The sequence below is a fragment of the Peromyscus californicus genome, unplaced genomic scaffold (genome assembly GCF_007827085.1).
Source record: "Peromyscus californicus insignis strain IS unplaced genomic scaffold, ASM782708v3 Scaffold_24__1_contigs__length_46423439, whole genome shotgun sequence".
Lineage (NCBI taxonomy): Eukaryota > Metazoa > Chordata > Mammalia > Rodentia > Cricetidae > Peromyscus > Peromyscus californicus.
The window spans coordinates 45,823,307-45,847,451 of NW_026294535.1; the positions used below are offsets into that span (position 1 = coordinate 45,823,307).

A 24,145-nucleotide genomic window follows, 5' to 3' on the forward strand; every position below is an offset into this window, starting at 1 on the left:
TCCTGCTGGTTGTGGGCACTGGTGATCTTATGGGGATCCTGAGAAAATTAAGAATTATGGTCAAGTCCTTACTGGCATAGTCTGTGATGCTGCATTGTCTAAGCCAGTTTCCTTGAAGCTGATTTTGATGTTGGATCATCTGGAGACCTCTCAGGGGGTCTTCCTTGATCAAGCCATATTAACCTGGAAGGAATCCACAGTTTCTCATCTTCTGTGGAAACAAAAACAGAACCTCTTTTCCAAAGCAACATACCCTTAAACATAAAATTTGAAGTCAAGATACCTTTAACAAATATATATATATATATGTTTAATGCTGCAACTTTTACAATAAAATGTCTTTCTGTACCTAAAAATTCCAAAGACATTATAATCAGACTCTCTCTATGATTTTCATCTTTACATAGCTTATTTTTATATTACTTTTACTGTCACTTTAAAGACTCTATTCTTAAAAACTATTTATTTCTTTATGTAGCTGTCTATATTCATTTTCCTCTCTCTTCCAAGCCTATGTACATTTTTACACACATTGTAAACTGTTTAGAGGTTATTTCATCTGAATCTGTCTTATGAATCTATTGCTGTAAACTGAAGCGTGGCTAGTACTGAAGCAGCAGCCTTGGCTGCTGACTCCGCCCAACTCAGCTTTCCAACATGGCAGGGGTAATTCACTGCCAGCTCTGGGAGCCATGCTCTCTGCTGACTCTGGGAGGCAGTGAATCCATGCCTCCATCCAGCAGCGTGTAGCTCAGAACCACCACCACCACCACCTTCTTCTTCTTCTTCTTCTTCTTCTTCTTCTTCTTCTTCTTCTTCTTCTTCTTCTTCTTCTTCTTCTTCTTCTTCTTCTCTGTACTAGCAATAGCTAAATCCACCACACAGCATACTGCACAGCTTGCATATGCCTCTGTGTACTGCAGCAGGAATCTGTCATGCTGCAGGTCAAGCCCACATGCTGCTATGAACCTGCCATACTGGAACTCACAGCTTGTCTGAGAGACACAACTAGGAAGCTGTTTTTAGCTCTGTTTTAGAATCTTTTTGTTTAAAGCTTTCTCAGGTTTTAGGTGGAAACTCTTGCTCCACTTTTGGCAGCCAAATGTGGAGCTGGAAGTTTTCTTGGGTCCTGCCTGCTCCCCGCTCCCCCCCCCCCCCCCGTGGACCCCCAGCCACTTATAAAATAATCACTCACAAGCTTATATTACTTATAACTGCTTGGCCATTAGCTCAGGCTTAATACTGACTAGCTCTTACACTTAAATTAACCCATAATTCTTATTTATGTTTAGCCTCGTGGCTTGGTACCTTTTCTCAGTTCTGCCTTGTCATCTTGTTCCCTCAGTGTCTGGCTGCCAACTCCTGACTCTGTCTTTCCTCTTCCCAGAATTCTCCTCATCTGCTCACCCCACCTATACTTCCTGCCTGGCTACTGGCCAATCAGTGTTTTATTAAACCAGTGTACAAAAGCATTATCCCATAACATCACATGATTGCCTCAGTAGATATTTAATAAGTGTATGAATGCTGAAGTTAGGCCACTTGGGTTATGCTCTGTAGTTATCATTTACAAGTCTGAAATACTTATGACACCATTTACCATTCTTTGGAATTCAGATTTTTTTCAGGTATAAATAAGAGATGATGTTATACTTAAATCAAAAATTTTTGTTATGATAATGCCTAAAATATTTCAATTAAACTCAACAATGTTAAAATAATTATCATTTTCATAATAGTTAACTGCACTTGTATATTTTGTTTCATATTTTCAACCAAGAAGTTGAACTGAGATAGAGATATTTCTGGATGTCAATGAAAAATATTTCTTAGATATAGGCAATACTTGCAGACAAATTTCTAAACAGTCTTATTAAATAAAAGACTTGGAGCCAGAAATTGGGATTAAAGCCTGAGAGAAATCAGAGAAATAGGAACTGCCACAGCTAACCTTACCTCACCAACTCTGAAGCTTCCAAAATCGAGTTACTTCCATTCTACACACACCCATATGCTTTGCTGTTCTGCCATCTGATTTGCTCTTTCTGTCAGCTACATCACTTCCTCTTCCTGGCCAGCTCTGTCACTTCCTGTCTGTCTGTAGAGACCTCCAGGCCTCCATCATTAACTACTGTTGGAATTTAATGCCACCACACCTGGCTCTGTTCCCAGTGTGGCCTTGAACTCACAGAGATCCAAACAGATCCTTGCCTCCCAAGTGATAGGATTAAAGGTGTGTACTACTGTTGCCTGACTTCCGTGTTTACTTATAATGGCTGGCTTTTCCCTCTGATCTCCAGGCAAGCTTTATTTATTAAAGCACCAATAAAATATCACCAGATTACAGCACAAATAAAATATCACCACAAATACTTTCAAGCTTATTGCTGACAATTCCTCCTAGCTAACTTGAATGGACAGAAAGCACACATACCTACAGAAAGAAAAACATTGAATGAAGGTAAATCTACTTCTAATGCATATCTATACCAAAACCCTTTAAAAGTCAGCAAAGATATATCAAATGTACGCAAATTTTTCTAGAGGTTTATTTAATTATTATCGTTGGTAGAGAATGTTGGTGTGCACACCACAGTGTAGGTGTAGAGGCTGCAGACAGCTTCGTGGAGTACACTTCCTCCAGGGTTAGTGAGGCTCCTGATATCAAACTCAGGTCATCAGGCTTCACAGCAAGAACTTTGATCCAGTGAGTCATCTAGCTAGCCCGAGATCTAACAACTTATGATGGTGAAGATCTGCCCTTTGTTTTATAAAGACCCATGTTTAATAATATTTTATCCCTATCAATCATACTCTACCCCCCCAAAATAAAACATATGCTAATAAGTTAATACATGCATGCATGTATTATCTACCATATATTTAATATACATAGAGTGATCTAGGTTGGGTTAAATTATGATCAAAAACATAATACATGGGAAAATTTATATAAAACAAATCTAAATGTAGAAAGATAAAATCTTTAGAAATGGGTTTTTACATGTTTTAGATGGCCAAAAGATAGTGTAATCCATTTCTCATGCCATATATATCATCTGTCAGTGTACAACCAACATGAAATTGTGATATAAAAATGTCACAAGTCATCCTAAAGTAGAGATGTTCATATAAAATATGTCTGAACTATTTCTTTTTTTTTGGTTTTTCGAGACAGGGTTTCTCTGTGTAGCTTTGCGCCTTTCCTGGAACTCACTTGGTAGTCCAGGCTGGCCTCGAACTCACAGAGATCTGCCTGGCTCTGCCTCCTGAGTGCTGGGATTAAAGGCGTGCGCCACCACCGCCCGGCTAATGTCTGAACTATTTCTATCAAAGACATGTGTTGGCAATCAGGTAAAAAATATTGGATATCCATCTTGGAATTTGAGCAGAGGGCTGGAACTGTGGCAACAAAGAAGCCAATGACAAACTGTACATTTACATTACCACCATTTTGTATCATGATGAATTAATGGGTTAAACTAGAGATTTTATATTTTAATAACCATTAATATGTCATATATTATATAATCATTATTATATATAGCTATTATATAATGACATAATATAAACATACTTATGTTAGAACTTTAAATTTCACTTTCTGAACTACTCTTTTTTATATGAAAATAAGATTTATTAGATTGGCTTACCCAATATAGTCTTGGTAACCAAACAATGGCAGTCTTCACATGGGATACTGAAACTGGTAGCTGTTCAGACTCCACATTGCTGGATGCTTCAGCAGTCCTAATCTGGCATGGAAGGCCTGAAAGATTCCCAGAGAGTCATTGTCTTCATTCTTGTTGGAAGGCCAAAGAAGCTGAATTTTGATGTCAGCAAAGGATGATGGGGGGCAGCAGCAGCAACAGCAGCAGAAATAGGTAGATTAAACTGACAGCAATACATGAAGGCAAAAAGTCAGGGAGCAAAATATTTTCAGCTAGGCCTGCCATGTTTAGTTATGTGTACACGGATCATCACATAAATGCATACATTGAATTTATATTATGAGGAACACAAATGAAATGAAAGAATGCAAAAGATTTATTATCTAAACTATTCTTGAAAATTAAAATAAGCAAAACCTGAAATAAGCATCTAAATCTAAATCTAACCTACAGAAAAAGACAAGAATACAGTTTGAGACACTAATACAAACTGTCCTCCAATGATTAGTGATGAAATATTTTTTATTAATTAGTATTTTGTGGTTAAAGAAAAGGTAACAATATTTTTACTATTTTAAGTTGGTAAAGAATTAAGAATTAAGTTGGTAAAGATATCACTCCTTATGATGTAGAGATGTAGAGCCACATCTGCCAAGCTGCTTCTTTACCTCATACTCTATAACACTAAAAAATCTACAAGTTTGAATCTCACCCATTATATAGTTCTCTGTGAATGACTATTATTATTGGATGCACAGGTATATGTATATCAAAGCTTCATGTTACATACCTTAAATGTATACAGATATCACTTGTACTTCAGTAAGCTGAAAAATATAAAATAAAACTTTACCATATATACTACCTCAGTTTTACATAAATTAATGGTTAGCTACTTTATCAAAATGTATAACATTTATTTTATTAAATTATACAATATGAATTTTAGCTATTAAATAATAATTACATTATGTCATTATTGTCTGGTTATATATATTTATTGAAAAATATTTAAGAAACAAAATTTGTGGAAAAAATTATTAATATAACTCACTAACCAGAATTTCACATAAATAAAATATTAGTGCTCTATGATATTTCTTATTAGAATTTTGAATAGATTGTTTAAAACACTATAAAGGCTAACAAGTAAAGTAAATATGAATAGTGAAAAAGTTTATAGTAAGGATTAAATTATACTGTAAAATGACATTTTATTTCATTGTGTGCACAATGTATATGTTTTAGTTGTTATTATTTAACACAGCATTATAATCTTTTATTTCATTATACCTTGACACCTAACAAAACTAAAAATAAGCCACTAAATATGTAGAAAATTTATATTTGAATGATATAATTAAATATCAAATGTTAAAGTGTTCTAGGCTTTCAAGAAAGCACATTTCATAATTATTTTATTGCTCATGAATTATTAGATAAGAATAAAATGTGAAGTAATTATAGTTAATGTAAGTAAGTATTTAGTAGATGAGAACATTGTGGGCTCTCTGGGATACAACGATGAACACACTCTCAAGGGAAATCCACTTGTGAGCAGAGTTAGAAGTTTGTGAGATATTGAAGGATGGCTTCTGGAAATCCCCCATGGTCTACAGGAGAGCAGAGCTATGGCCTGGACTTTTAGTTCCCAAGGGCTCAAGTCTTTTGAAGTCAAAACAAATACACCTGGATCATCTGTTACATAAGTACAAGCTGTCAGAGGCAGGGTTCTATTTTAAGCATCTTGTAATCATAATAGCAGTATTGCCACATCCTACTCTGTTCTCTGTAAATAGTACTTTCTGAACTGCTACTTGAGATTATAGAAGGCTGGAGTGTGTTTCTATATCTATGAGAGTTTTTAATACTCTATTTAATGATGACTGAATAGAATAAAGAAAAAAATAAAATAAAGAAAAATTAAATGAAGCCTGATGAATATGAGTGCTGCAAGTGTCCAGCAGAACAGCCATACCTTTACACTCTGTTCCTCAGAGAAAAAAATCTGCCTTCATAAAATACAGAGGCAACAACTTTCAGGATTTAACAGATCAAATCTAAAGAAAACCATATCCTCCACTGTTGTGCTTAAATAACTGAGAATTAACTTAATAGGTGAAGATGGATGGGAACAGTTCTCCACATATCTCTATGTGTCCTTGTGGTTGAATAGATCCGTACAACAAGTGATTTTATATGGATCAAGCAAGTTTGGAAATAAAATATCTGTCCTTAAAGCTTTGTAAATAAGTAGAAGTATGATCAAATAAAAAACATAAATGTAGGACAATTCAAGAGACGGAACTGCTAAGACCCAAGGCAAGTAATGACTTTTGCAATTTGTGTTCTAGAGAAAAATGAAAAGCAAATAATACATGTCTCTTCAATCTCAAAAGACAGTTTTCTTTGTAGACAGAATCAAGTGTTGTATATGTTAATTGAATTGAAAGATAAATCAATACCTAAAGTATATTTCCTATTTGTTAAATAAGATAATTACAAGTTCCATCTTAATCATGTAACATATATATAAAGTTCTTTTGTTCTTAACAGTTATTCCACAATATTGCTATTAAAATAAATTTAATTACTTAAACATAAATAATAATCTTTAAATTTTTATTTGCTAAGGAGAATCATTGGCTGATTTCTTATATATAAAAGAGTAAAGAGCTGTCATTACATTTCAACAGCACTAGAATCACCCTTTTATGCTTTTAGGAGGAAGTCCTTTCTAATATGCATATTAATTTAAAAAGGAAAATTCTTGTTTCATATTACTTACACAAATTTTAATAATTTTTCATCCTAATTAGACATGAAGCAAAAATTACTGACTTTATTTTCCATTTTCTAATGATATGTCTTACAATGTGAAAATTTCCTAAGATCTCCTGTTATACTTGAGATTAATAAATAATCTGTACTCATAAATATCTACTAAAACAATGCAAAGACGATAGTCCTTATCTAATTGTCATGAACTACAGCAGATACTTTAGAACTGTATTAGTTAGAATGCTATTAATCATGAGTTATATCTTTCTCCTTTACATTTGTTTTACCCTATATTTCTTTAAAAGAGGAAACAGGAGGAGTAGGAGAGGAGAGGATATGAATCACACAGAGATTACAGAATTCGTTCTCTTAGGCCTTTCTGATGATCCTGACCTCCAGATTGTGATTTTCCTCTTTTTATTAATCACATATATATTAAGTGTCACTGGAAACCTGACTATCATCGTTTTGACCTTTGTAGATTCCCATCTGCAAACACCAATGTATTTCTTCCTCCGGAATTTTGCTTTCTTGGAAGTCTCATTTACAAGTGTATGCATCCCTAGATTTCTGGGGTCTATTGTCACCCGGAACAAGACAATTTCCTATAACAACTGTGCTGCTCAAATCTTTTTCATTATCTTCATGGGGTTGTGTGAATTTTACATTCTCACTGCCATGTCCTACGACCGCTATGTTGCCATCTGCAAGCCCCTTCACTACACGACCATCATGAGCAGGAGACTCTGCACCCTGTTTGTGCTGTTCACCTGGCTGGGTGGGTTTCTGACTGTTTTCCCACCTGTTATGCTCTTGCTCCAGCAGGATTACTGTGCTTCCAACGTCATTGATCACTTCGCATGTGACTTTTTTCCCCTTTTACAACTGTCTTGCTCAGATACTTGGCTCCTAGAAGTGATTGGTTTCTACTTTGCTCTGGTCAGTCTGCTGTTCACCTTGGCGTTGGTGATTTTATCTTACATGTACATTATCAAGACTATTTTAAGATTTCCATCTACCAGCCAGAGGAAAAAGGCCTTCTCCACCTGTTCCTCTCACATGATTGTCATCTCCCTTTCTTATGGAAGCTGCATTTTCATGTACGCCAATCCCTCCGCAAAAGAAAAGGCGTCATTGGCCAAAGGAGTGGCAATTCTCAATACCTCTGTTGTCCCCATGTTAAACCCCTTCATTTATACCCTAAGGAACCAGCAAGTAAAGCAAGCATTCAAAGGTGCAGTACACAAATTAGTGTTTTCTGTAAGCAAATGAAATTAAAGTATGTTAAAAATAAAGAACTCTATTAAGATATAATTAATTATATTCTCAAAGTTATTAAATTTCTGTATTAGGTATCCTTGTTCTCTTATAGTTTCTTTGTGTGCTATAACATAGTAAATTTTATAGTTTCACAGTCTATCCCTTCTATTTCTACAATCAAGTATATATAATACATTGGTTTTTGAAATCTTTCAGAAATGTTGACAGCATGGGAAAACCCAAGCCAGAGCAAATCCCAGTACCAAGAGGAAAATCAGACACAAAGTCCCACCCCTAGCCCAGGAACTCTTGGTAATTCTTAGATGCCAGGAAAGTTAGGGTTAGTTTTTTTTCTAAGAGTGTAGATCTGGATAAGTTGATCACACTCCAGTGGAAGGCCACACACGTAAGAATACTTGGGAGGCACAAACTGGCTTTGATGGTCAAAAAAGGACAAGGACATAAAGCAGAGTGAGGAGGAGAGATCTGGGAAGAGTTGTGCAAACTTAATCTTACATCAATTTGAACTCATTTTAATAATAGATTTCTTAATAAAAATATTTCCTGTCCTGATTTTCAGCAATTTGTTCTTACATAAAACCTCAGAGTAAATCTTCCCTGTAATTTAGATTATATGTCTATAAAATTTCAGATTGTTTTCTTTAAAGATTTTATTTACTTATTTACATTCTTTAAGTTACTTTCTGAAAATTTAGTCAGGCCATGTTTTCCAGCCAGGCTGCTAGTATATAAATATCAATGTGCTGAGTTTATTTGGAGACTGTAAGAATAAAATAGGCTGGACTCCCACAAAAAACATATATCTTGTCAAGTTATGATAATATTGTCATAGGTACATGTAATAATTATCAACTTCTCATATATTTTTAAGTAGATAATTAAGGAGCCCATCCAAGCTCAGAAGTCTTAAGAATCCTAAAGTATTTTGAAGAAAGTTGAAATTTTACTGTAGGTCTTAGACTCCTTCAACATCAACATTACAAGATTCCCTATAGATACTGGTACTCTTTATTAACTTGGTTATTTTGCTTTCAGAGTTAATGATGAAAATAGTCAATTAGTGTAATTTCCACAAAAATCCCCAAGGTTTTATACCAGGTCTGAGTGAAAACATCATGTATTATTAAAGAACATGACAACCTCCTGTGGTATGGAGACAAAGTCATGTTTACTGAAGATGGAATGAGGCAGCAACTACAATTCTTCAGTTACAACAAAACAGAAACACACTACTGTTTGGGAAGACACTGATTATTTCATTTGTAGGGAAAACAGAACAGTGGATTGAAGAATGAACATCCTGTATTCTGATTAAAGAGTGGGAAATATGATTAATAGCTGCTGGGAGAGGAAGAGTAAGTTTTCTTTAAGGGTGTGACCTCTGGTAGGTTGACTACATTCCTGGATATATCCTTCCATCCAGTATTTGGGGAGCATATTTGGATATGATGGATTTTAAATGAAAAATAGTACATGAAATTTGGTTGGTATGGAGATGGCGGTGGAACTGGGAGGAGTTGGGAAAGGGAGTCAAAATGATCAAACTACAATGTATGAAATCTAAGAGAATTAATAAAATATTTATTTCTGGGACAGAAATAAAATGTCTTCAGAGTCATCTTAAAACTCTAAATATTGGAATGGGCTTTTGAATTACATATTTTCAAATGCCTTTTACATATTCTTTTCAACTATTCATTATTAAAAGATGTTCCTTTCAAATACATTAAAATTGATATAAAACACTTTATTCATTTTCCACATTTCAGTTTGTATGTTGTGGTGCTCTACATATTTAGAAATAAGGTAGATGAGACATAAAATTTCCTAGTATGCATTAGTTGGAAGAACATGAAAGAATAAAACGAACATTTGAAGGTGAAACTTTCTCACAGTATAACTACTAATCAAAACAGAGCCCTCAAGGCAGAAGATAAATTATTGAAATGAAGCCCATATGGTTGAAATTATTAGAGTGCATTCTCAAATTAGCTTTTGTGTTGTAAAGGAGTAGCTCATTTAATTTACAGATAAAACAAGTGTGGCACATTTTAAAATTTACAGAGTATAATCTTGCATTTAAGATGCTTTATAATAGAGTATATTGTTTGTAGGAAATGAGAATAGAGAACATATAGAATTTTAAAATGCTATCAAAATGTCTATCTTGAAAATATGGAAAATATAATTTGTAACTTTATTCCTAAAGTATTTGATGACAGAATATATAAACTTTATGGACATATAAGCATAATTAAAACTACTATATGATATCCTCCCTCAGAATATTTATTTAAAAATGAAACATTTCTAGAAAATTTTACAGGGGTAATAAACTTTATTATTTTAATTAGTTTTTTTTTGTGAACAATGTACCACACATTTTATCAAATTCATCCTCCTTTGCACAATTCTTCCCAGATTTATCCTCCTCCTCCTCCTCACTCTGCTTTGTGTCCTTGTCCTTTTTTGACCATCAAGGCCAATTTGTACCTCCCAAGTATTCTTATGTGTGTAGCCTTCCACTGGAGTGTGATCAACTTATCCAGATCTACACTCTTAGAAAAAAACTAACCCTAACTTTCCTGGCATCTAAGAATTACCAAGAGTTCCTGGGCTAGGGGTGGGACTTTGTGTCTGATTTTCCTCTTGGTACTGGGATTTGCTCTGGCTTGGGTTTTCCCATGCTGTCAACATTTCTGAAAGATTTCAAAAACCAATGTATTATATATACTTGATTGTAGAAATAGAAGGGATAGACTGTGAAACTACAAAATTTACTATGTTATAGCACACAAAGAAACTATAAGAGAACAAGGATACCTAATTTGTGTACTGCACCTTTGAATGCTTGCTTTACTTGCTGGTTCCTTAGGGTATAAATGAAGGTATGGCTGCTCTCTGGACACTTGCAGCACTCATATACATCAGGCTTCATTTAATTTTTCTTTATTTTATGATTCCTGAATAGAAATACTTGAAACAAAAATAGAGTATTAAAAACCCTCAGAGGTATAGAATCACACTCCAACTTTCTATAATCTCAAGTAGCAGTTCAGAAAGTACTATTTACAGAGAAACAAGTAGGCCATTATCTAGGAGGTAGTTTAAATACTTGAGTACCTGGGGGTGGGGTGGGAGAGAAACCACTACTTGGCAGCTTTCTGAGAGGGGGTGGGGTTTGAAATGGGGGAGAGTGAGGCTGGAGCAGAGTTTCCAGCTTAAACAGGTACCCTTTAATGAGCTGGAGTCTCAGACTGTATAAAGGGATAAACTGTTAAACATTAGCATTCATTGCTCTTTGTTTCCTGATTGAAAACGCAAAGTGGCCAGTGGCCTCATCTTTCCCACTTTCTGCTGTCCCAGTCACTATGAACTAAATCTTTTCAGTTGAAACCAGTTTTCCCTTGAGTTGCTTTTTGCCAAGTGCTTTGTAACAACAAGGAAAGTAACTAACATAACCATTACTTTATCATTCCAAAAGCAAAGGCAGCTCATCTCAGCTTTTATAAAATATATGCACATTGCACATTCTTATACCAAGCAAAACCCAGAAATTAAGCGTATAACATCTCCACATATGTGCCCAGTGATTTAAATTTTATTTGTCTGATACAAAGTTATTTAGAAATTTCACTGAGAAACCAATAAAAGCACACTTTTTAATTCATTCATCTCCTTAAGAGCAAAACATTCATCACTTTCCCAGGTAAGATTTACTAACTTAGTTAATTTGTCCACTAAGTATTATGAAATCGTATCCAATCATGAATATTATTGTTTATAAAGGTTGGCAAACTGTGTAGTTGTTTAATGAAAAGTCAATTTTATGCACCATAAATTTAACATAAAGATCTTTAACAAATACATTCCTATGGAATTTTATATAAATAGTAAATAGCCATAATAAAATTTCTTATTACTATAAGTATATGTGTTTAAACCTCCATATGCACACATACTGTGTAGGTTAGTCAACCTTATAAATAAAGACAGTAAATGTTTAAAACCATGGCAATGATTTTATAGCTTGAATGTTACATGGTATATCCTTATACCTCTAACATATGGAAGGGCCTTAAGAACCTTAAAGCTCTTTTTAAGTTTAATTTTTGCACATTATTGGCCCTTGGTAGGTGAAATTGAACTTCAGGTAGAGTTACATCTTCCAGATGCTTGCTACTTGTATTTTAAAATAAGCTTTCTTCTACACTCTTTAATTTTCTAAGTCCCAAGGGGCTTTATATCTGCATTTCATGAAGATTAAAGCAATGGTTCCAGGGAAAAGAAAAACCACCCAAAATTAAAAAGCAAATTAAACAGCAAGAAAATCTAGTTCAAGAAAAAGGAGGGAAATTGGAAAAAAACACTCACTACCCAACACATGATCTCAGCAATTCCAGAGGCCGGTTAAACGTTAGCCTACTGTGGTTTTATTTCCCTGTGTGGCACACAAATTGATTTAGCACTTCTAGTTAATGACAGCATCTTGCAGAGTGCACACTTTCCTGAGAACTTGCACAAAGCCTCGTTAATTTCCATTTATCTGCTGGATTTGCTAAGTGGTGAAAAGGAGGCAACGCAAAAGGAGATGGGGAACCCCAGGCTGTAACTGTGGGGCTCCGGAGTCGAGTGTTACAAACAAGGTTCTGGTAAATTTAGCTCTCTGAATCTTTATCCCACAACAGCACTGCACAGAAGCAACACAGAATTTAAGAGCTTAAAGTGCCTCTGGAATGACAGAAAATCCAAATGCATCTGGCTTCTCTCAAACTTCTTAAGAAATTGGAATGAAAAAAATTAAAACACAAACAACAATAACAACCCTAAATTTGCAAGAGTTTTTCAGGACTTTTCCAAATAAATTTGAATCACCAAAAAAGTATTTCAAGTGGATCTTTCAAATGAGTCTCCAAATCCTTTCTTTAGCAGTGAGGTACACCCATAAGCAGGTAGGGCCACTCTTATAACGGCACAGTTAGTGCCCTGTCCTTCACAGGTGCCTGGGACTTTCAGTATTCCAACAACAAGGACAGTTCAGGCCCTTTCTCCTAAGTATCCTGACCCCATAACTAGAATCTCAGGCTCAATGCCTTCAATTTACCCAAACAGTGAATTTGACTAACACTGATTACAGAAAACAGAATTAGAGAGAGAAAATTCTTAGTTTCACTTCATTCTTTTTTTCTTCATTCTTTTCTTTTTTTTTTTCCTTTTTTTTTTTTTTTTTGGCTTTTCAAGATAGGGTTTCTCTGTGTGTAGATTTGTGCCTTTCCTGGAACTCACTCTGTAGACTAGGCTCATCTTGAACTCACAGAGATTCACCTGCCTCTGCCTCCCGAGTGCTGGGATTAAAGGCCTGCTCTACCACTGCCCGGCTGCATAGGTTACTTGTGAGATAAGTTATAAGGGCCCTGAGACCTTTTTCCTGGGAGTATCTGGTCTCATTTTAGAAATTCAGGCAGAAATAGTAATTCTTTAAGGCCCGTGTTGCACTGTTATAACACTATATTCATCTGTTTCACACATGTCAAGCACTTGGAGATTGTAAGGTATGCCTGCAAAACAGGTATTGGTATTAAATCTAAAAGAGGTTAGGGAAATGGCTCAGTCAGTGGTCTGGAGTACTTGCTGTCTTTCAGAGGACTCACATTTGATTGCTAGCACCCACAGGGGGACTAACAGCCTTCTGTAACTCCAGTTCCAGAGTATCCTGTGCCCTCTTCTGGCGCCCATGAGCACTGCATGCACATAAGTGCACAAACATCTGTGCAGACAAAACACCCACATCATAAAATAAAAATAAATAAACCTGTTGGCTGTGTTTCTCAGTCCTGCTTGGCCCCGTGATCTGGACAAATCTCTCCCACCTGAGGTCCTGCAGCCACTTTAAAATAATTACACAGAGACTTATATTAATTGCAAACTGTATGGCCTATGGCTCCAGCTTATATTGGCTAGCTCTTTAACCTTATTTCGACCTATCCCTATTAATCTATGTCTTGCCACATGGCTTTGTGGCTTACTGGTATTTTCACATCTTCCTTCTTTGGTGGCTGGATGGCGTCTAAACCGACTCTGCCCTTCTTCCTCTTGAAATTCCCGCCTGGCTGTAATCTTCCTTGCCATAGGCCAAAACAGCTTTACTTATTAGCCAATGGGAGGAATACATATTCAAAGCATACAGAAAGACATCCCACAGAACTTCCCCTTTTCTGTCTAATCCAAAAGGAAGGTTTTAACTTTAACATAGTAAAATTACTTATAACAACACAGTTATCAAGCAAGAATTACAGTTGCAATATCTAGTCTATTTATATTTGGCGAAATTAAAGAAAATACTCTATCCTCTATCTTATGATTGTGAGTCTAGAGTTTCATTTATAATTTACCAAGGAAAACTATAATTATAATTATCTAGTCTACAACTCCATCAAAGACCCCAGAATGATATACTATTACCTAAGAAGACAGGAAGTGCATTTGCAAGCAACTTCCAAAATTCTAGAAATGACAGAGACATCTAGCTGCCTGGACAGTCACTCAAATTTCTTCTCCAATGTTGGGGCATCACTTCAGCCTACAGGCCTAGAGTATCTGGCAGACTTTTTAGTGACGTAGGAAATTTGAAGGATTGTCTTGCCTCCTGACAATGTTTATCAGTCACCTCTCCTCATATCCTGTCTGGCAGTGTCTTCTTTGAAACAGGAACCTGAAGGACCATCATGCCTTGTTTTGGTAAAGTTCAGTGGTCACATTCCTATGGGTCCTGCATGTCCAGTTTGTACAGTATCCTGTCAAGTAGTTGAGGCAAGAACACCTTTTTGCTCAGTAGCTAACGTTTGTCACATAGAAAGCAAACTCCATAATGAGTTTTTCGATGCTAATCATCTTTGAAGTAATTAGTGCTTCTAGGAGCAGATATATCTCAATGTTCAGAAAAGTCTAAGTTCTTAAAACATTTTAAATGGCATATTCTGTAGGTCTTTGAAGTGTTTGAAGATTACCTACCTAATTGAAACATACCTTTCTATAAATAAAAAACTTAACTAATATGACTATAAGTTTGGTTATCATAGATGACAATCTGTATTTCTTAATTATATGTTACAAGTTTAAATGAGTTGCATGAACATAATACCTTAAACAAGAGTAGAAATATACATACAGTATAACAATTAAGTTTAATTTTTTATCAATAAACTAAAATCTATAGCAATGGCAAATATTTCAAATGAGTTGTTTTTTATAAGTAGATTCAATAATATACCCTTTCATCCTATCATATTTATATCCCCTTTTCTTCTTTAGAAAGAGATTGTATTTATAATCAACCCCATTTAAATAAAAACAAACATAAACAATTTTTGGGAATTTGGCTATAGCTTTTTATACTACTTCCTGTTGACTGGGGGCCATGGCAGTCTTTTGGGGATCCTGAGAAAATTTAGAATTATGGTTAAATCTTGGCTGTAGTAGACTGTGAGGCTGCATTGTCTCAGCCAGTTGCCTTGAAGCTGTTCTGGATATTGGATCATCTGGGCCACTGATCTCATTGGAGAACTCCAAAGGGGTCTTCCTTGATGGAATCATATTAATCTGGAAGGAGTCCACAGCTTCTCATCTTCTGTGGAAACAAAAGCAGAACCTCTTTTCCTAAGCAACATATCCTTAGACCCAAATTTTGAAGTCAAGATAATTTTAAGATATATACATTAGTTTAACTAAGCAGCCCCTACAATAAAATGTCTCTCTGTGGTTAAAAAAATCCCAAAGGCAACACAATAATGTAAAGTATCCAGACTATTTGTGTTTTCCATTTTCTGTGGCTTTTTTTTTTTTTAAAAAAAATTACACTATTTCTTTTTAAGGACTTTCTCTAACCTTCTTCTTTTCACTCAGAAGCCTATGTATATTTTTTTTTACATACCTGTTTAGAAGTTTTTTTTTTCCAACTGAATCTGTTTTATTGTGTATCTGTCATTCCTTTTCTGACCAGGAGAGTTTTAAACTGTTAAGCTGTGTGGCTAGGACAAAAGCGGCAGCAGCCCTGGCTGCTGGTTCCAATTTTCAACATGGCACAGGTACCAAGGGTCACACTTACCTCCCCAATTCTGGGTAGCAGTATTAGATAGTATTCTTGTGTTTTTAAGTCCAAGGCTGTGCTCACAACCCCACAGGCAGCAGCCGTGACCAGGTGATATGGCTCTATACAGCGGCCAGTAATAAGAGACATGAAGTAGGATCTCTTTTTAAATTCTCTCAGGTTTTAGGTGAAACTCTTGCTCCATGTTAGAACACCAGATGAAAGATGCAACAGTAAGATCTATAAGACTCATTCTAATGATTCTTGGAAGTGAATGATCCCAAAAACATACTCTGCAATGTAGTTACAAAGCTTAGAAAACTATGTTTCTTTATAGTTTTTATGAAGAGTTCTCAAGAAAAGAGCGTTTTCCAGACACAACAGGCAGATGCCAATAGAAATCCACAGAGGCTATGGCATGCTGTGGGATGTTCTGTATGGCAAATGTGTTGCTAATTAGTCAATAAATAAAACACTGATTGGCCATTGGCTAGGCAGGAAGTGTAGGCGGGACAAGGAGGAGAATAAAGCTGGGAAGTGGAAGGCTGAGTCAGAGAGACACTGCCAGCCGTCATGATGACAAGCCGCATGTGAAGATGGCGGTAAGGCATGAGCCATGTGGCAAGGTATAGATTAATAAAAATGGATTAATTTAAGCTGAAAGAACAGTTAGCAAGAAGCCTGCCACGGCCATACAGTTTGTAACCAATATAAGTCTCTGTGTTTACTTGGTTGGGTCTGAGTGGCTGTGGGACTGGCGGGTGAGAGAGATTTGCCCTGACCGTGGGCCAGGCAGGAAATCTCTAGCTACAATGGCAGCATGTACACTACCCATCTCCATAAGATCAAGCCAGGAAATGTCTTAGCGTTGAGTAGGGTAAGTAGCACAAAGTCTCATACGTAGAAAAAAATTTATGCACAATTAGTAGCTGCTGGGATAGGGTCTTTGTTAGGTTTTCTATGTTAAGAGACACATGACCACAAAAACTCTTATAAAGAAAAACACTTAGTTGGCTAATGGTTTCAGAGGTTTAGTCCATTTTTATCTTGGTGGGACATGTAGTGTGCAGGCAGACATGGTGATGGAGAAGGACCTAAGAATTTTATGTCTTGATCCACAGGCAACAGGAAGTAAAACTTCTACCACACTGAATGTACCTTGAGCAAAGGAGACCTCAACCCCACTCTCTAGTGACACACTTCTTCCAACAGGACCACTCAATACCTATTTCAACAAAGTCACATCTCCTAATACTCCTAGTAGTGCCACTTCCTGTGGGGGCCATATTCTTTCAAACCACCACAGAAAGAGGTAGTTTTCTTCAGTAGAGTGACACTGGTATGTCACTTACTCTTCTGGGCAGGCCAATTTTTGTCAACAGAATTTGGACTGTTTTTCTGTTTCCTGTGTGTGGTTTTGTTTTATGTTTAAGAGAGAAAAAAAAGATGGAATTGGGATGGTATGGGAAGAGTTGAGGAAAGGTAAGGAATATGATCAATATATATCATCTGATATTCTCAAAGTAGAAAAAACATTAAAAAGAAAGGTTCAGTTTCTACTTACTTTTATTCTCTTTTCTATAGAATGAAATCGTCAGAATGTACATAGGGAAAATAGCTTTGAAACAGTGATCTTCCATGGGTATGGGCCACTTTTTAAAGATTTGTTTTATTTTTATCATGTGTCTGTGTGTGGGTATATGTATGTGTGTACAAGTGCCTAGGGTGCTCATAGGCATCAAAGCTGACATGGGTGCTGGTAACAGAACTCTGGTCTTTGCTATATATCCATAACAAATAAAGAGATTGTAAGAGGCTGACAATTCTGCTCTGGAGAAGACCACCTCTTGAAATAAAGCACAGTAGCAAACTTTCCAGGAATAATCTTGTGCCTTTATATGTTTACATACAATTTCAGCATCGAATAAATGAAATGAGAGATCAGGGATAAGTAGTTCAGGAAGTGTAACCCAAGATTTATAGAAATCCATTTAACATGGGAATAAATATCTAAGTGTACAGCTGCTGATGCCTAAACAAATAGCTCAAACATGTATTGTTCATCTTTCAAGTTTTTAAATAACCACTGCCAGTAGTACACACTATTTGTTGGACATGAAAATATATAAAAAAAAATATGAAATCCTTGAGAAATCCAGAGATTAACAAATAACATTCATATTGTGTGTAAACTAAAGAGAATAGGTAAAGATAATATAATTAAAAATGTAGGGCTGTTGTCACTGCTTAGTTGGATAAAGGGTTTCCCGTGTAAGCATGAGGACATGAGATCAACCCTCAGATCTATGGAAAATGCCTTGCATGATGATGTGTGTGGTATTGTATTCCCCCAAATATTATGCATGCTGATAAACTTATCTGGGGTCAGAGACAGAGCAGCCACAATATTAAACATAAAGGATTGGCAGTGGTAGCATATGCCTTTAATTCTAGCATTCCAGAGGCAGAAATCCATGTGTTCAAGGATACAGACAGGCATGGTGACTCATCACGCCTTTAATCCCAGAAAGCAAGCCTTTAATCCCAGAGAGTGGTGATAGAAAGCAGAAAGGTATATAAGGCACGAGGACCAGAAACTAGAAGCATTTGGCCTGGTTAAGCATTTGGCCTGGTTAAGCATTTGGCTGGTTAAGCATTCAGGCTTTTGAGCAGCAATTCAGCTGAGACCCATTCTGGATGAGGACTCAGAGGCCTCCAGTCTGAGGAGACAAGACCCGCTGAGGATCCGGCGAGGTGAGGTAGCTGTGGCTTGTTCTGTCTCTCTGATCTACCAGCATTGACCCCAATAACTGGCCTCGGGTTTGATTTTATTAATAGGAACTTTTAAGATTCATGCTACAGATGTGTGCTTGTAATCTGGTTATCTAGGATGAAGAGACAGGTGAATCCCTGGGACTCACTGACCACTAGTCATATCTGAGTTAAGTCAGTGAGCTCTGGGTTCAGAGAAGAATACTGAGGCCAAAAAAATAGGTTTCATTAAGGCTAAGAGGGCAGTGATGGCTCTATGTATGAAGTTTTTCATTAAACCTGATGATGTGAGTTCAATTCTCAGAACCCTTATGGTGGAGGAGAGAGCTGACTTACAAAGTTTGTGCTCCATCATCCATATTCTGAGAGTGTGCACATAGCAGCACATTCACACAAATACACACTAAAAGGAAATGCAAAAAATGCATAATAAAATTTTGTGTTTATGGGATAGACCATATCCATGATAGTGTATAAAATAATGGAAAACAGTTTTTTGGCTAGACCAATTAACACATAACTGTAATATAACTGATAACTTGAATATGTATTTTAACCAAGAAATGAAACATTCCAATAGACTTCTCAGTGCTGTGTAGGCAGGTTACTCACTAGGTTTTAATGTCTGATTTTACACATTAGATATATAATCCATTCACTTATAGTGTAAATGGTTGCAAAAATGATTCACTTAGCAATAGTCTACAGTCTCCATAAAATATACAGGGGTCCGTGTTTTAAACACAATCCCTAACATGACTTAATAGTATGAAAAGCTAAGTAGGTCAAGATAAGAAACACAAAACCATCTGATTTGTGGAGAAATGGTGATCGAATGTATCATGTTCTCTTTGAAAATGTCAGATCAGAAAAAAAAAACTTGAAGGATCTCAAAATATATTATTTGCCACAAATTCTCAATTAAAAATAGAACAAACTCGTCTTTAATTAATGTGTATATAAAAGTAACTATGACAAACTGTGGAAAATATATTGAACAAAACATGGTGGTCCTGCCTATGATCCCAGCACTTGGGTGATGAGGGAAGGGAGATAAGCAGTTCAATCCTTGTCTACAGAGCAGGTTCAAGGCCTGCTGTATTTTCTCAGTAAAACTCTACTGCGGTTTTACTTTCATGTTTTAAACTGATTTCTCCTTGTGTTGAGGATAACACATGTTTTGTGTCACTATGCCATAATTATCCTGCACCCTCAAAATGGAATCAAAGGCAGCTTATGAAATGGAGTCTCAGGGCAAGGCCCAGCCTAAAAATTTCCAATACTGTCTTATAGAATATGGAGTAACACAGAGTAGGATGCAGCCTAATTTCAGCACTGTCCTATAAAAATCAGCGTGAGAAGGTAACTTTTTGTTGTTAGATCTTATTCTTTCACAAACGCTTTGCCAACTCCTTGCAGATAAGTTCTGCAATCACCTGGGATGTAGGTCACATAATCAACCAATTAAATGTGATTGCTAGAAGTAATCTTTTACTTGTATACATTAGTGTCCTATTATTATTTATCCCAGAAGTCATTATGCATTTTCACACTTTGTAGAATATTTTTGAAGTTATGTGTTGTAAACATAGTATAAATGTTGCTAATTTTTTCCCTGGGGAAACTGGGAACATCCCTTTGGGAAATACTGGAATAATCTGAATAATTTTATAGCAATAAAACTCTCATCTAGAGATGTGTTGTTAAAATATTGTGAGGAATATGTCAGGATCCTAGATGTTGGATGATATTAGAAAACATATGAAAAAGATGTTTCACTGCATGTTTTCCTATTAAATATCAGGGGTGCTGTGAGGAGCCGAGCTTTGTGGGAGGAGAGACATAAACAGTGATTTCTCTTTGTGCTATAGGACTATGGTATAGATTTTGGTATAAGGGAGCTAAGCATATTACTCTTTGTTTGACCTTTCACTTTAACTGTCAATACTTTAAGTTGAGTATTTTAATTATTTCTGTATAATCTTTTATCTTAATTTACTGTCTTCTCATGCAGTTCTTTTTATAGCTGTTTCATATATGTAACTGATGTATATTTCAATTTAATTAATATATATATATATTAGTTAACTTGAAAATTTACAACTTAAATATGCATTAAATGAAACATTCTAGCCATTAAATGTGGAGAATATAGTGTATTTTTTCATATTTGAGTATCCATTATCAGACTGAACAAGTCAAGTTCATGTCACTGATAGAGATGTTTAACATAGTTCTAAAAGCACATTAGAGTGTGTATATATTTCAATGTCATATATGAATTATTAGTAAATGATGTAAAATGCATTCTATTCTTACTGTTTGATACTTAAGTAAATTTAAAAAACATTTTTATCAAAATCAACTAAGCTTACTACATTAATTTAATTTAATGAGGAGAGTCTCAATTTCAGATATCAAGAATAAAGGTTGAGACTTTAAGGTCTCCAATAACACAAGAGGACAAAATTTAAGGTGGATTTTTTTAAAGAGGGATATTATTTAACTTTTTAAAATAAAAAAAACATAATGACATTTGTTGATTTTATTGTTTTGTTATGAAAATATTAATAGACATTACATTATTTACTTTGTCTAGTTTGATGTTTATACTATTCCTGTAGATAATAGTATAAGTTGAACACTGGTTTCCACAATTTGTTTTATAGAAAAGATAACCCAGGAAAAGCATAATGATGCCAATAATGAAATTAGTACATTTCACAAAATAGTAAATAAAAGTGATAAATCGTGGCAGAATAAAAACATAGATTAGACTGACTTTAAACATAAAAATGTATCTTCAAAGATATGATTGAAATGGAGACAATATCACACACTCACAAAATATACACACACAAACATAGAGAGGGAGAGGGAGAGGGAGAGGGAGAGGGAGAGGGAGAGAGAGAGAGAGAGAGAGAGAGAGAAAGAGAGAGAGATTTATGCCTGTCTTGTGGCTCATGTTCTTGTTTCCTTGTTTTCTATGTTGATTTTATCAGATTTGTTGTAGACTGACCACCAGGGATAAGAAACAGAACATCAGTGACATACTTCATCCTCTTGGGTCTGACAGATGATCCTGAGCTTCAGGTTGTGATTTTCTTTTTTCTGTTTCTCACATATGTGCTGAGCATTACTGGAAATTTAACCATCATCATACTCACTCTGCTGGATTCTCACCTGAAGACCCCCATGTATTTCTTCCTCAGGAATTTATCCTTCTTGGAAATTTCCTTTACTTCTGCCTGTAACCCTAGGTTTTTGGTCAGCATCCTAACTGGAGACAAATCAATCTCCTATAATGCTTGTGTTGCTCAACTATTTTTCTTCATTTATTTTGGCTCAACAGAGTTTTTCCTTCTGGCATCCATGTCCTATGATCGCTATGTGGCTATCTGCAAGCCCCTCCACTATACAACCATCATCAGTAAAAAGATCTGCTACCAGCTCATCATCAGCTCCTGGCTGGCTTGTTTCTTGGTAATTTTTCCACCATTGGCCATGGGCTTAGAGCTAGATTTCTGTGACTCCAACATTATTGACCACTTCACATGTGACTCTGCTCCTTTGCTCCAAATCTCCTGCACAGACACAAGCACTCTGGAGCTCATGAGCTTTATATTGGCTTTGATCACGCTTATGACTACGCTGATGCTGATAATTGTCTCTTACATTTACATCCTCAGAACTATTCTGAAATTTCCTTCAAGCAAACAAAGGAAAAAGGCCTTCTCAACCTGCTCCTCACACATGATTGTTGTTTCCATATCCTATGGAAGCTGCATCTTCATGTATGTAAAAACATCTGCCAAGGCTGGTGTTGCCTTGACAAAGGAGATAGCTATACTCAACACCTCTGTTGCTCCCATGTTGAATCCTTTTATCTACACTTTAAGGAACCAGCAGGTGAAACAAGCCTTTAAGGATCTTGTGAGAAAGGTATTTGCCTCAAAAACACTGATGTGATATAGATTACAAATGAAACATGGGACAATTTCAGCCATAAAACTCATGAACATGAGTCCTTGTTTAGTTCATCTCAGAAACAAAAGTGTATGCTATTCTTAATGCATTTACTGTACTCATGTTAAAATTCACTTAATAAATTTATGAGCATGACCATTTTGCAATGGTTTCTAACTTTATATGATAAAATTAGAAATGAAGTCATTTTTAATTATAGCTTATGTATGTCGAGTAATACATATATTCATTACATCATGCATATTTTTGGAAAGATTATGACTTTGAATCTCCTTGTTAATTCATGTATGTGCTACACAAATATATACACATATAGTCTTACATGTATGTTTATGTGTCTGTACTTGTGTATACATGTATATCATGACTTTTTTCTCTGATGGTGTTAATGAATGTATTGTATTTTTATAGCTGTTACTATCATTTCTTAAGTGAGACATAAAGGAAATTTAGTAATATGATATGGGAATAATCTATCAGAAGTACATTGAAAGTATAAAGTTCTCAAAAAGACAAAATAGTTGAAAAAAATAAAATTCTAAATGGAAAAGGGAGATATTCATTTTGTACTGAACATGAAACTTAATTTACAACTTACTCAATATTCCAAAATAGAATTCTATTTATGGTCATGATAGCAAATCACCAGAAAAATGTTTAATTTTTCAGGTTAACATTTGTAGAATATTATTATATTTGTTATGGTTCTAATTATTATTTATAGTGGTTTAATTAATTCCAAAAAGCAAAATACACCTTTAAGAATAATTTCATTGGTTATTATTCTCATGGGGAGGAAAGGGAGAAATGAAGGTGATATGAATCTATTTTAATTAAATATATTAGAAAAAAGAGTAATTTCCTGTTTGTCAATTTTTTTCAATTACAGTTATTACTCTAATAAATGGGCAATAACTTTTTTTTTCTGAACACAAAAAGAGACATCTATGTCAGCTGGAGCGATACCAGGTAGTTTATGGGAATTTTTCTATCCTTTACCTGCTGAAAAAGAGATGACCATTTAATCCTCTTCTTAAGACCTCACCCCCCAACCACCACCACAAATGGCAGCCGTCTAAAAGTCAGGCCAGCTCTCATGGCTTAGAACTCATAACCTCCATCCTACCATCACATTCCAAAGGCTGGATTATGAACATAATGACATACCCAACATGTTTATTTATTATATCCCTGCCACAGAACCCAAGACTTTCTCATGCTGGGTGAGTGTTCCACTACAGAGTTACACCCTTAGACCACATGCAAACAAAACACACATACACACACACACACACACACACACAAAGCCTGGATATTCAGGGCTCTCATTGTTAGTTTTTTAATTTCTCACATCAGCACCCAGATGATTCAGAATAATCACTGGGTTTAAATATTAGTAACAGTAGCATCAGGATTTTATGTGCCCTAGGCATGAAACAGCTTTGGCCACCAAGCCAGGCATCAAGCTAGGATGAACAAAGGACTGTCATTTGCTCTGCCCCCGACTGATATAAGAACACCACCACCAACAAGGTGTCTTTTTGCCTGTTGCCATGTTTCAATAACA

General features: G+C 35.6%; 2 protein-coding genes and 1 non-coding gene across 3 annotated transcripts; 2 read left to right on the forward strand and 1 right to left on the reverse strand.

Annotated features, from left to right (window-relative positions):
• Positions 1 to 6,788: 6,788 nt before the first annotated feature.
• On the forward strand, positions 6,789 to 7,724 carry LOC128120074 (olfactory receptor 6C3-like). The gene has a single exon (XM_052753827.1). It carries the CDS (start codon positions 6,789 to 6,791, stop codon positions 7,722 to 7,724), a length of 936 nt encoding a protein of 311 aa, XP_052609787.1.
• Positions 7,725 to 16,415: 8,691 nt separating this feature from the next.
• On the forward strand, positions 16,416 to 23,213 carry LOC128119977 (olfactory receptor 6C76-like). The gene is given in 4 exon segments (XM_052753747.1): positions 16,416 to 16,421; positions 17,253 to 17,301; positions 21,617 to 22,524; positions 23,100 to 23,213. Coding segments are annotated over 4 exon segments (1,077 nt in total).
• A 781-nt stretch (positions 23,214 to 23,994) lies between these two features.
• Positions 23,995 to 24,145, reverse strand: LOC128120144 (small nucleolar RNA SNORA48). The gene has a single exon (XR_008221789.1). It is a non-coding gene; the product is annotated as a small nucleolar RNA SNORA48 (small nucleolar RNA).

What these genes read in the sequence shown, in the direction of transcription:
- LOC128120074 (XM_052753827.1), top strand. Translation starts at nt 6,789, where the DNA reads ATGAATCACACAGAGATTACAGAATTCGTTCTCTTAGGCCTTTCTGAT.